The 10,915-nt window shown below is 55.0% G+C and overlaps 4 protein-coding genes across 4 annotated transcripts; 2 read left to right on the forward strand and 2 right to left on the reverse strand.

Annotated features, from left to right (window-relative positions):
* Positions 1-254: 254 nt before the first annotated feature.
* On the forward strand, positions 255-3,661 carry B0H65DRAFT_504410 (tRNA synthetases class II (A)-domain-containing protein; the record flags this gene model as incomplete). The annotated part of the gene is made up of 6 exons (XM_062827913.1): positions 255-336; positions 594-739; positions 803-829; positions 896-931; positions 990-3,398; positions 3,476-3,661. 6 exons carry the CDS (start codon positions 255-257, stop codon positions 3,659-3,661), a joined length of 2,886 nt encoding a protein of 961 aa, XP_062685669.1.
* Positions 3,662-4,285: 624 nt separating this feature from the next.
* B0H65DRAFT_543625 (S-adenosyl-L-methionine-dependent methyltransferase) lies at positions 4,286-6,036 on the reverse strand (the record flags this gene model as incomplete). The annotated part of the gene is made up of 3 exons (XM_062829239.1): positions 4,286-4,495; positions 4,567-5,540; positions 5,694-6,036. 3 exons carry the CDS (start codon positions 6,034-6,036, stop codon positions 4,286-4,288), a joined length of 1,527 nt encoding a protein of 508 aa, XP_062685670.1.
* Positions 6,037-6,400: 364 nt separating this feature from the next.
* On the forward strand, positions 6,401-8,305 carry B0H65DRAFT_7370 (tryptophan synthase beta subunit-like PLP-dependent enzyme). The gene has a single exon (XM_062831341.1). It carries the CDS (start codon positions 6,810-6,812, stop codon positions 8,175-8,177), a length of 1,368 nt encoding a protein of 455 aa, XP_062685671.1. The 5' UTR covers positions 6,401-6,809; the 3' UTR covers positions 8,178-8,305.
* A 1-nt stretch (position 8,306) lies between these two features.
* B0H65DRAFT_7558 (putative DST1 protein) lies at positions 8,307-10,030 on the reverse strand. The gene is made up of 3 exons (XM_062831369.1): positions 9,714-10,030; positions 8,878-9,633; positions 8,307-8,812 (listed from the first exon to the last, which is right to left on the reverse strand). Exons 1-3 carry the CDS (start codon positions 9,843-9,845, stop codon positions 8,804-8,806), a joined length of 897 nt encoding a protein of 298 aa, XP_062685672.1. The 5' UTR covers positions 9,846-10,030; the 3' UTR covers positions 8,307-8,803.
* Positions 10,031-10,915: the final 885 nt, after the last annotated feature.

Consider the following 10,915-nt stretch of genomic DNA (forward strand, 5'->3'; position numbering starts at 1 on the left):
CGCCCTCCTCGCTCGAGAATCTTCGAGCAGTCACCACGTCCTGCAAGTCCACCAAGCCGCTCACCACCTGCACCCCGACACCAACCCCGACTGCCACCACTACCCGCACACGCACACGCACCACGCTCACTACCGCGAACTCCTCCACTTTCCCGGCCCTTGAGCGCGTTTCGACCGGATCCGCGTCTTTCTCTTCTCGGCTCTTTTCTTCTCGGCTCTTTTCTTCTTCGTCGTCACTTTTTCAGTCTTCAACAATGGCTTCTGATTCTCAGTGGACTGGTGTCCAGGTCCGCAAGACCTTCTTGGACTTTTTTGCAGAGCGGGGTCACAATGTTGGTATGCAAACATCCCTTCGCCACATGATCGCTGGCTGCCCCTCATCCCCTCCCCTGCCCTTTCCTGCCCTGCCCTGTCCGTCGCGGCGGGAAAAAAGAAAGAGAAAGAGGGCATTCTCACATGCTTCAACTGCATGCGCCCGCCGCAACAATGGGCTGAGACACGCCGCGATGCTTTCATTGCACTCCCTATATACTACCCTTCATCATGATACCTTCATTTCCAATGCGCTGACTATTTTCGCCTCCTGTGCGCAGTCCCCTCGTCGTCGGTCGTCCCTCACAATGACCCCACATTGCTCTTCACGAATGCGGGCATGAACCAGTTCAAGCCCATCTTCTTGGGCACCATTGGCAAGACGGAGGATATGGCCCAGCTGAAGCGTGCGGTTGACACACAAAAGGTGATATCTCGTCGTCTGCAGCGATATGGTTGTTGAGCTCCCTTTACTGACACTTTGCGACAGTGCATTCGCGCCGGTGGCAAACACAATGTGAGTCCTAGCTCCCTCCTCTAACCCTTGACTTACCAAGACCATTGCTAACAGAACCCTGAACAGGATCTCGACGATGTCGGCAAGGACAGCTACCACCACGTACGTATCGATGCGATTTCTACAGAACAAACTCATAACGACTAACACATGTCGCTAGACTTTCTTTGAGATGTTGGGCAACTGGTCTTTCGGCGATTACTTCAAGAAGGAGGCCATTGCGTGGTCTTGGGAGCTCCTCACAAAGGTCTACGGGCTGGACCCTCAGAGACTTTATGTCACATACTTCGAGGGCAGCCCAGACCTTGGTCTCGAGCCGGATCTTGAGGCCAAGAACCTCTGGCTTGAGGTTGGTGTTCCCGAGGACCACATTATCCCCGGCAACATGAAGGACAACTTCTGGGAGATGGGTGACCAGGGCCCTTGCGGTCCTTGCAGCGAAATCCACTACGACAAGGTCGGAGGCGGCCGGAATGCCGCCCACCTCGTCAACATGGACGACCCCTTGGTGGTTGAAGTCTGGAACATTGTCTTCATCCAGTTCGACAGACAGGCCGACAAGTCTCTCAAGTCTCTCCCTGCGAAGCACATCGATACCGGTATGGGCTTCGAGAGACTGGTGTCTGCCCTCCAGGACAAGACCTCCAACTACGCCACCGATATCTTCACTCCTCTCTTCACCAAGATCCAGGAAGTTACCGGTGCCAGGGAATACACCGACAAGTATGGCAAGGACGACGTTGATGGTATCGATACCGCCTACCGTGTTATTGCCGACCATATCCGTCTGCTCTCTTTCGCCATTGCCGACGGCGCTGCCCCCAACAACGTTGGACGCGGCTATGTCGTTCGCCGTGTTCTCCGCAGAGGTGTCCGTTATGCCAGGAAGTACTTCAACGCTGAGATTGGTACTTTCTTCTCCAGGATTCTCCCCGCGTTGGTGGAGCAGATGGGCGAGCAGTTCCCTGAGCTTGTGAAGAAGCAGATCGACATCCAGGAGATCCTTGATGAGGAGGAGGTCGCCTTCGCCGTTACGCTTGACCGTGGTGAGAAGCAGTTCGAGAAGTACGCTGCTCTTGCTATCAAGAGCGGCGAGAAGAAGCTTTCCGGTGCCGATGTCTGGAGGCTTTACGACACTTTCGGTTTCCCCGAGGATCTCACCAAGCTTATGGCTGAGGAGCGTGGCCTCACCATTGATGAGGCTGAGGTCAACGAGGCCCGCGAGAAGGCCAGGGAGGCTTCCAAGGCCGTCAAGGAGGCTGTTCAGGAGTTCGCTAAGCTCAACGTCCACCAGATCGCTGAGCTCGAGACTACTCTCCACATCCCTCGCCCCAACTCTGATGCCAAGTTCCTCAAGGGTGATGCCAAGGGCAAGGTCCAGCTGGTCTTCGACGGCAAGGAGTTCCTCAAGTCCAGCAAGGATCTTCCTGCCAAGACCCCTCTTGGTCTCCTGCTCGACAACACCAACTTCTACGCCGAGTCCGGTGGTCAGGTTGCTGATACCGGCCGCATCATTATCGATGGCGTTGCCGAGTTCAAAGTCCTCGACGTTCAGGAGTACGGTGGTTACATTGTCCACAACGGTTTCCTCGAGTACGGCGAGCTTACTGAGGGTGATGAGGTTGTTTGCGAGTACGACGAACTCCGCCGTCAGCCCATCCGCAACAATCACACTGGTACCCACATCCTGAACCACTCTCTTCGTGAGGTTCTTGGGGATGAGATCAACCAGAAGGGTTCGCTGGTCGACCAGGACAAGCTCCGTTTCGATTTCAGCCACAAGGCTGCTATTTCTCCGGAGGACATTAAGAAGATTGAGGATCTGTCCAACCACTATATCCGTCAGAACCTCAAGGCCTACTCCAAGGACGTTGATCTCGATCTTGCTCGCGAGATCGAGGGTGTCCGCGCCGTCTTCGGCGAGACCTACCCCAACCCGGTCCGCGTCGTCTCCATCGGCATGGAGGTTGACGAGCTGCTCAAGAACCCCAAGAACCCCGAGTGGCGCAAGATCAGCGTCGAGTTCTGCGGCGGCACCCACGTCGAGAACACCGGTCTGATCAAGGACCTGATCATCGTCGAGGAGAGCGGTATCGCCAAGGGCATCCGCCGTATCGTCGCCTACACCGGCGAGGGTGCCCACCAGGCCCAGCGCGACGCCCAGGTCTTCAGCGAGAAGCTCGAGCACATCAACGCCCTTGAATACGGCCCCCAGAAGGCTGCCGAGATCAAGGCCGCCGCCGTCGAGCTCGACGGCCTCACCATCTCCGTCCTCACCAAGGAGGAGCTCCGCACCCGCTTCACCAAGATCCAGAAGGAGGTTGTCGACGAGCAGAAGAAGCGCCAGAAGGCCGAGAGCAAGACCGCCCTCGACACCGTCGCCAGCCACTTCTCCAAGGACGAGAACAAGGAGTCCAAGGTGTTCGTCGGCCACCTCCCCATCTCGGCCAACGCCAAGGCTATCTCGGACGTTATCACCTACTACAAGACCAAGGACAAGGAGAGGTCCGTCTACGTCTTTGCTGGTAGCAAGGACGACCAGGTCATGCACGGTGTTTATGTCGGCACCGTAAGTTTTAACTCCTTAACCCTCCCTATATTTGATCATTCTTTTTCTTCCCGATGCTAACCAACTCAACTCTACAGGCCCTCTCTTCCAAGGGTGTCACCGCCGAGCAGTGGACCTCCGCCGTCAGCGCCGTCATCGGCGGTAAGACTGGTGGCAAGGAGCCCAGTCGTCAGGGTGCTGGTGCCGAGCCCGAGAAGCTCGAGGAGGCCGTCAAGAAGGCCGAGGAGTGGCTTTCTGAGAAGCTCAAGGACCTTAACATCTAAAAAAAAAAAAGAAAGCCATGTGTTAGAGTAGCATCAAGTGGTGTTGTTGGCTTGTCGTTTCCCCCGTTTCGTTGATATACAGAAAAGAGTCTGTCATTTTACTTGGCTTTGTGTTTGAGACCAAGTTCTGTGTGTATCTGTTAGCAATCTAGAATGGGCGAGCGAGCAAGCAAAATACAAGAAACAAAAAAATCTGGACAAAGTAAAGCCACTTGCAAGTGCAGGTCATCCTTATGTTTAAGACGCGGACGAAAGCGTCATCAACACATTATCAAGGGTGATATCGTTATTTGGGCAAGGCAATGGGTTATCTAGATGATAGTGATAAGAGCACAGCAAAAGATCGTAAAGTCCTGCCTGTACAAATCGAAAAAAATGGACAAAAAGTCACAGATCATCGTTATACCCACGATACGGACTGGAGCATCACAATCATGTTGTCAAGGGTCATATCGTTATTTTGGGCAAGGTAATGAGCTATCTAGATAGGGATAAGAATATGGGCAAAAAAATGCAAGTTCTTCTAACTCTACAAGTATAGTAAACAATCAATATACAGGGGCCTGCTTTTCCCACTTCTTCATACATAAATAGTAAGATGTCTTCTGGGTGATCCATTTGGTTTTATACAGTATACATAACACTGGCATTCTTATACCACTTAAGCAGCGGGTTCTCGCCACTTTGCGTCTCCGTCTCTTCCAGGTAGGCCCAGCTGCGCATAAACTCCTCGTGAGACATGACCCGGGACAGCTTGCCGGTGATGGCCTGGTAGACGAGTTCGGACACACGGAAATCTGTGGGGAACATGATGTCGAAGTAACCTTGATGGACCTTTAAGCGAACGACATTTGCTCTGGTTAGCATAGTACAAGAGGATGATGAATATAAGGTAAGGAACTCACCAAAGGCGTAGTAACCGGCACCGGCCGCCGTTGATACCTCGTCTGAACAATCGGCGCATTCACCCCCGGCACGGCATCAGGCAGCGAGTGGAAGTCACTCGTCAGCAGCCGATGCGCAGGGAAGTACTTGCTCAGCACGTCGAAGAACTGCATCAGCCGCGTCGGGATGTACTCGGGCTCGCTCATGGTGCTGCTGAACGGCTTCACGGAAGAAACCCACTTGCCCAGCTTCGTGGTCGGGTACGGCACCTTATACCGCCCGCCAGTGGCCGCGTCCCGCACCCGGAAGTAGCGCGCGGCCACGGGATCCAGCACGGGGCTGTAGAACTCGAAGAAGTCGTTGGATTCGCTGATCAGCACGACGGCCTGCATGGGCGTCTCGGTCGCCAGGTCGTAGCGGATGGCGTCGTGGGCGAAGTTGTCGAAGACCTCGAAGGCCAGGAAGAAGCACGGGGAGGGGACGGGCTGCGTCCAGTCGAAGATGGACTGGTTGATGATTTCCACTTTGTTGAGGTGTCCGCGCCCCGCGGCCGACCGCATCAGCGTCGAGTTCTGGACTTTGGCCAGCGAGTCGCTGATCTCAATGACCTTGTACTGCGTGCGCGCGTACACGTCCGGGTCCATGTCGCGGATGTAGTCGAGGATGTTGAGCATGAGCGTGCCGCGGCCGGCGCCCATCTCGTAGATGATCAGGTCGTGGTACGGGTACGTCGTCAGCTTGTAGTTGGCCACGAGGTAGCGGGCGATGGCCTCGCCGTAGTAAGGGCGGAAGAGCTCCGTCGGCGTGTACCAGAGCTGTCGCGTGTCCGAGGGAGAGACCTCGTCGAGCTTGTCCTCGAACTCGACATAGCGCTGGGAAAGGACGTTCTGGAACTCGGTCTCGTCGCGGAGCGCGGGGAAGTCGAAGGGCTCGCCGGGAGTGAAGATGGTGACTTGCTTGGAGAAGTAGCCGTAGTTGGGGTTGTAGAGGCTGTCTGCAGCATTGTGCGAAAGGAAAACAGAATGTCAATGTCTCGTGCTTCTTCTCTTTTTCTTTTCGGTCTTGGGCTTTGTGCTGTCGTAGCTAGGTAGGCAGATTTCTCAACCCCTCGGGTAATGCGCCATGCTGTCTGGGACCGGCAACCAACCTTCGATAAAGTCCCTTAGGAGCATTTTGACCCGACGTGGCCTCTGTTTCCTCCCCCAGAGCTCGGCCGCTGTCACCATTGGCGCTCTCTTGTACTCCTCGGTCATATCCTGATTCAAGATCTTTGTCCGTTGCTGCCATTGGCTCTCATCTCCGACGGGAGAGCTCGCGCCACGACGCTGGCTCGAGTATGGTCGTCGCTGCTGTCGACTGTGGTGTTGCTGTACTCGGTGTCCATTGTGGGCTGTCGCGGTCGCAAGCTGGCGAAGGTGTTTCTGCGATTGGCATGCCGGGTGATGGCGAAAGAGCTGTTTGAACAGCTGGTTGACGAGTTGGGAGTCCATCTTGGCTGGGTGAGTCCAGATTGTTGGCGGGCGAGAGAATGAGGCCCGGGCAGTATCCCAGAGGTCGCTGACGTCTGTTCGTTCTGCCACCTGCTCCAACTGAACTCCCCGTGCCAGTGAAACGGGAGGTACCGTATACCTGGTCGGTACTGTCTTGAGAGTGGACTCGTGGAGGGGACACGGGGTGAAAGGTGGAGGTTGATGGTGGAGGAGGGGAGCTTTTGCGGGGTGGCCCGAGCTCACTTCCTGATTGGGTTCTAGCTGACAGTTGCGCTCGGGACAACAGTGGTGGCCCCGGCCAGGGGTGCATTGGAGGATAAACCTCGCTGTCCGTTGCCCCCCAACGGCGCTTGCCAGTGACTCGCAGCAACGGGGAAGTGCCGATTCACGATCTGTTACAGGCATAATGGCTTCCGATCTGACCGGCTTCAGCGGAGGCGAGGCTGGTCACCGGAGCCAAGGTTCTGACTGCCTGCCGTGAGAGACGGGCGACTCCATCATTGCATGACATCAATAGCAACTTCCAGCAAAAACTTCAAACTTTCGAAGGAGAACTCAGCCACATCAGACGGAGGATTTTCTCTCTTCATTTTCGGATTCTTTTTTCTCATATACCTCACCTTGTTGAGCCTCCCTGTCAGGAGAAACTGATATCCATTCACTTTTCTTGAGCAACAGCGCCAACGGCGCAAGTCTAGGTTATCACTTCGGGCAATGATGAGACACCACCTACTATGAGATAACTCGTTCACAACCAAAACAACCGTCAAGACATGTCAATAAGCGACCATCCCCGTGTCTACGGCACGGTAGCTTTAACAGCCGCCTTCGCCGCGGGCATCCTCGTCACCCTTGGCTTCAAGGACTGCTACCCCGAACTCGAGAACCGGTACCAACGGCGGAGGAACCGCAACCTAAGCCGATCCAATGGCGACTTCGGCGTTGTAGTATCCACCGCCAACCGGAAACACCGCGAGAGTCTGATCTTCGGTCCAGTCCGACTAGAAGACCACGAGGAAGTGACGAGCAACATCAACAGCAGCTTCGACTGGGTAGAGGGCATCGAGGGCTGCATCGGCAACACGCCGCTGGTGCATATCCGCAGCCTGTCCGAGGCAACAGGCTGCATGATCCTCGCCAAAGCCGAGTTCCTCAACGGTGCCGGCGGCAGCCCCAAGGATCGGGTCGCGCTCAACATGATCCAGGACGCCGAGGAGCGCGGGCTGCTTGTGCCCGGGCGCGGCGACACCATTTACGAAGGGACCGCCGGCAGCACGGGCATCTCGCTGGCGACGCTGGCGCGTGCGAAAGGGTACAAGTGCCACATCTGCATGCCGAGCGACATGGCGATCGAGAAGTCGCAGCTGCTGCACCACCTGGGCGCGACGGTCGAGCGGGTCAACCCGGCGCCCATCACGTCGCCGGAGCACTTTGTCAACCTAGCACGCAGGCGGGCGCGCGAGCACGAGGCGACGCACGCGGACGGCAGCGTCGGGTTTTTCGCCGACCAGTTCGAGAGCCCGGCCAACTACCAAGCACATGTCAAGACCACGGGCCCGGAAATCTACCGCCAGACGGACGGGCAGCTGGACGCGTTCGTGGCCGGCGCGGGAACGGGCGGTACCATCGCCGGCGTGGCCAAGTACCTCAAGGAGGAGAAGAACCTGTGGGAGGCGCGCGTCGTGCTGGCGGACCCCCAGGGCAGCGGGCTGTTCAACAAGATCCGCCACGGCGTCATGTACTCGTCGACGGAGCGGGAGGGTACCCGGCGGCGTCAGCAGGTGGACACGATGGTGGAGGGTATCGGCATCAACCGCATCACGGAAAACTTCGAGTCTGGGCGGGTGCTGATTGACGATGCCGTGCGGGTGACGGATGAGCAGGCCTGCCGGATGGCCCGGTGGTTGGTGGAGCACGACGGCATATTTTGCGGCAGCAGTACGGCTGTCAACTGCGTGGCGGCGGTGGTAACGGCCATGAAATTACCCAAGGGCAGCCGGGTGGTGACGCTGTTGTGCGACTCGGGGAATAGACATCTGAGCAAGTTCTGGAAGAAGATTGGCGATATGGGGCTGGAAAATGATACCCACGCTCCTGAGGATCTTTTTGCGGAGCTGGGGCTTGAGGATTTGAAGAGGTAGGAAATGAGACGGACTGAACAACGTAAATATTGTGCCTGATGAGTGAGGCTCGCTTAGTCCGCTGCTGTTATCAAACATGTGTCATGTTCTGATCGTATCTGATCCAAGAACCCAACAAGTCCACATAGAAAGGTTTGTTGAGCCATATCGGCTGTATGACCTCTAACGGTTATATTACTACAAATGCGTGGTGTGAGGCCTGAGTAGGGCGTTGCCCGTCCCAATATCTACCTCTTCCCAAGTCATGAAGTAGCTAGTTATTCATCGCTCACCTCTTCGCTGGGGTATATTAAAGAAAAAAAGTTAAATGATCCATACTCCGATGTTTGAAGAAGTTCCCGAAGGTACAGAGTCTTCCGTCCTCGAGTAACTTTGGTTTCCAGTTTCACCCTTCTCACTGTGCTCTCTAGGTGGAGGAATATTCTCCAGACGCCTCAATCTCATACTGCTGCCAAATGAGCTTCCAAATGTGAATGTGAGCCAGTCATGAATTATCAGCCAACGAAGCGTGCAATAGGCGGATTTCCCCGTCAAAACGACATATCGAGCCACAAAAAAGACGCACACTCCGCGCCCCAAGCCATGCCAAAACGAACGAATTGAAGGAGATTGTTATGCCCCGCCATTTAGGAGAACTAAACATGCAACTGTTAGCGTTGAAATTGACTTCCGTCAAAAAAAGGGTGCGTATCAACCATACCTTCCAGCGGTTTCCGCAAACTGTGCACTCGCAGAAGGTCGTCATAGGCTCATCAGCCGACCGTGTTTGCGCCTGGCTGTACGACACCTTCCTCTGTCCGCACTTTCCGCACTTTAGAGCATCACTGATCGACTTCTCCGCCATGGGTACCTGGGCCTTCTTCATGTTCTCCTTCTCCAGCTCTTCATCCCTGGCACGCTGCTCCTCCGAGGCCAACTCCTTGTCCGACAAGACGACAAGGCGGTCGACCGGGAGCTCGCCCGACATGACTCGTCGTCCCAACGCAGCGTTGTCCTTACGCTTCAGACTGGTAAAGAGGGTGCGGCCCTTGCTCCGGTACTCCTGGTTCTCGCCCTTGCAAGCCTTGAAAAGGGCATTCTCGACTTCGACGGCACGCTTGACGACTTCCTCAATCGACTCGGTTCTTCGGTAGGCGAGGCCATTGTAGAGCACGCCGATAGTGTTGTTGCGCGTCTGACTCGAGGTTCGGTTGATGTCGACCTTGTCTGTCTTGAAATGACGCTTCTCGACGTCGCCGTCGTAGGGCTTATTGTACGCGGACGATGCGGGCGCCGGGGATGCCTTGGGTGCTGGGGAGCTGGCACCGGAGGCCGCAGCGGCCTGGCTCTTCTTCTTCGCCTCCTTCGCCGCCTCGACAAGCTTCCTCCACTTGTTGACGATTTCGCTGGCAATACGGGCGATTTCCTTGTTGGAATTGGCGCGCAGCTTTCCCACGGTCACACCTGCTTTTGTCGACTAGGGCAGGCAAAGTTGTTAGAACTAGTACCGCTCACATAGATCGCTCGGCGCTGATGGGGGGAAAGAGCAAGACTCACGCGAAGCTGTTCCTCGGTTGGCTTTGCATCTCTTTTCAATTCCTCCAAAAGCTTGATGACCGTCGCAGGGGGTTCGCTGGTGACAGCCTTGGAGAGCGCCTTGATGCGCGCGGTGAGTTCTCGGTCATCCATGGTGTGAGTGGGAGATGACGTTAGGCTGGCCGTATGTAATTATGCGCACGCGACAGCGTTCGCGTCGGATGGTCGGCGGCTTCGATTGGGTATGCGGAAATCTCTCTCTGCTATGAGGTCAGAGAGATGTTGAGCCAAGGCTTAGCAAGGACGAGTGAGCTTGTCCTGGACGATGTTGCGGATGAAGATGGTAGAGGTATTCGGGAAAAGTAATGACGAGCAGGTAGAACAGTCGCAAAGTGAGCAGCGTCGTTGGAGAAATGTTAGTGGAGCTTGAAAGAAAGAGCCCCACTGGCCGGCCTTCCGTCTCTCCCCACACGGCACCCAAACAAAGTGGGCCAACAAAAGGGTGACAGGCCGAGACCGTCAATCAGCGATCGCTCAATGGACGAAACAGGCAGTCCGAAACCGCGGTAACAAAAGGCTTCCTCCAAGTACACGATAGTGATATTACTTGCCAAATATTTAGACAACAACGTGTCGCTTGAATGTGTCTGTAAAGTGCAACGGCGGCAGCGGGCCTTTGCGGTTGATAGCAGTTGATTGTATCTGACAAAGGCAACTGGAATGAAAGCAAGCAGCAATTAGAGGGGAGGTCTTTCATCCTCAAATATGAAGGTCAATGGAAAAGTGATGATGCTTATCGATATGCTTCCAATGACCTTCATATTTGAGGATAAAACATGTTTCTATAGTGTACATGTTCCAACTTGTGACAGGTTGAGGACTCCCGAGTACGCTACTATACACTAGACACATCTTATTCTGCATATATATCACCTTCCGATAACTGATTATGCACTAACAGATCTATATGCATCTCTCGGTCAGCTGGTCCGGATCCGGGTTGAACCCCTCAAGTCTAACCAGTCACTATATATGCACTAACGGAAGCCTATTATAGTACGTAAAATATGCAACTCAAGGAGTTCGACTGTGTTTGTTTACTGTTCCCTGAACAAATCACTTTCGACTCAAGCTGCACCTCTTGCCCCTCGCAACTACCTCTGCAAATACCCTTCACAACAACAGTCACTCTAAGCTTCGGTCGCCCTCAACAAGCCGTCATG

This window comes from Neurospora tetraspora (genome assembly GCF_033439725.1).
Source record: "Neurospora tetraspora strain CBS 560.94 chromosome Unknown B0H65scaffold_1, whole genome shotgun sequence".
Taxonomy (NCBI): Eukaryota; Fungi; Ascomycota; class Sordariomycetes; order Sordariales; family Sordariaceae; genus Neurospora; species Neurospora tetraspora.

Bases quoted from the DNA above. Each gene is read 5' to 3' on its own strand.
- B0H65DRAFT_7370 (XM_062831341.1), top strand. From the start codon at position 6,810: ATGTCAATAAGCGACCATCCCCGTGTCTACGGCACGGTAGCTTTAACA.
- B0H65DRAFT_7558 (XM_062831369.1), bottom strand. From the start codon at position 9,845: ATGGATGACCGAGAACTCACCGCGCGCATCAAGGCGCTCTCCAAGGCT. The intron at 9,634-9,713 runs GTGAGTCTTGCT...TGCCTGCCCTAG, and splicing joins CAACCGAGGAACAGCTTCGC to TCGACAAAAGCAGGTGTGAC.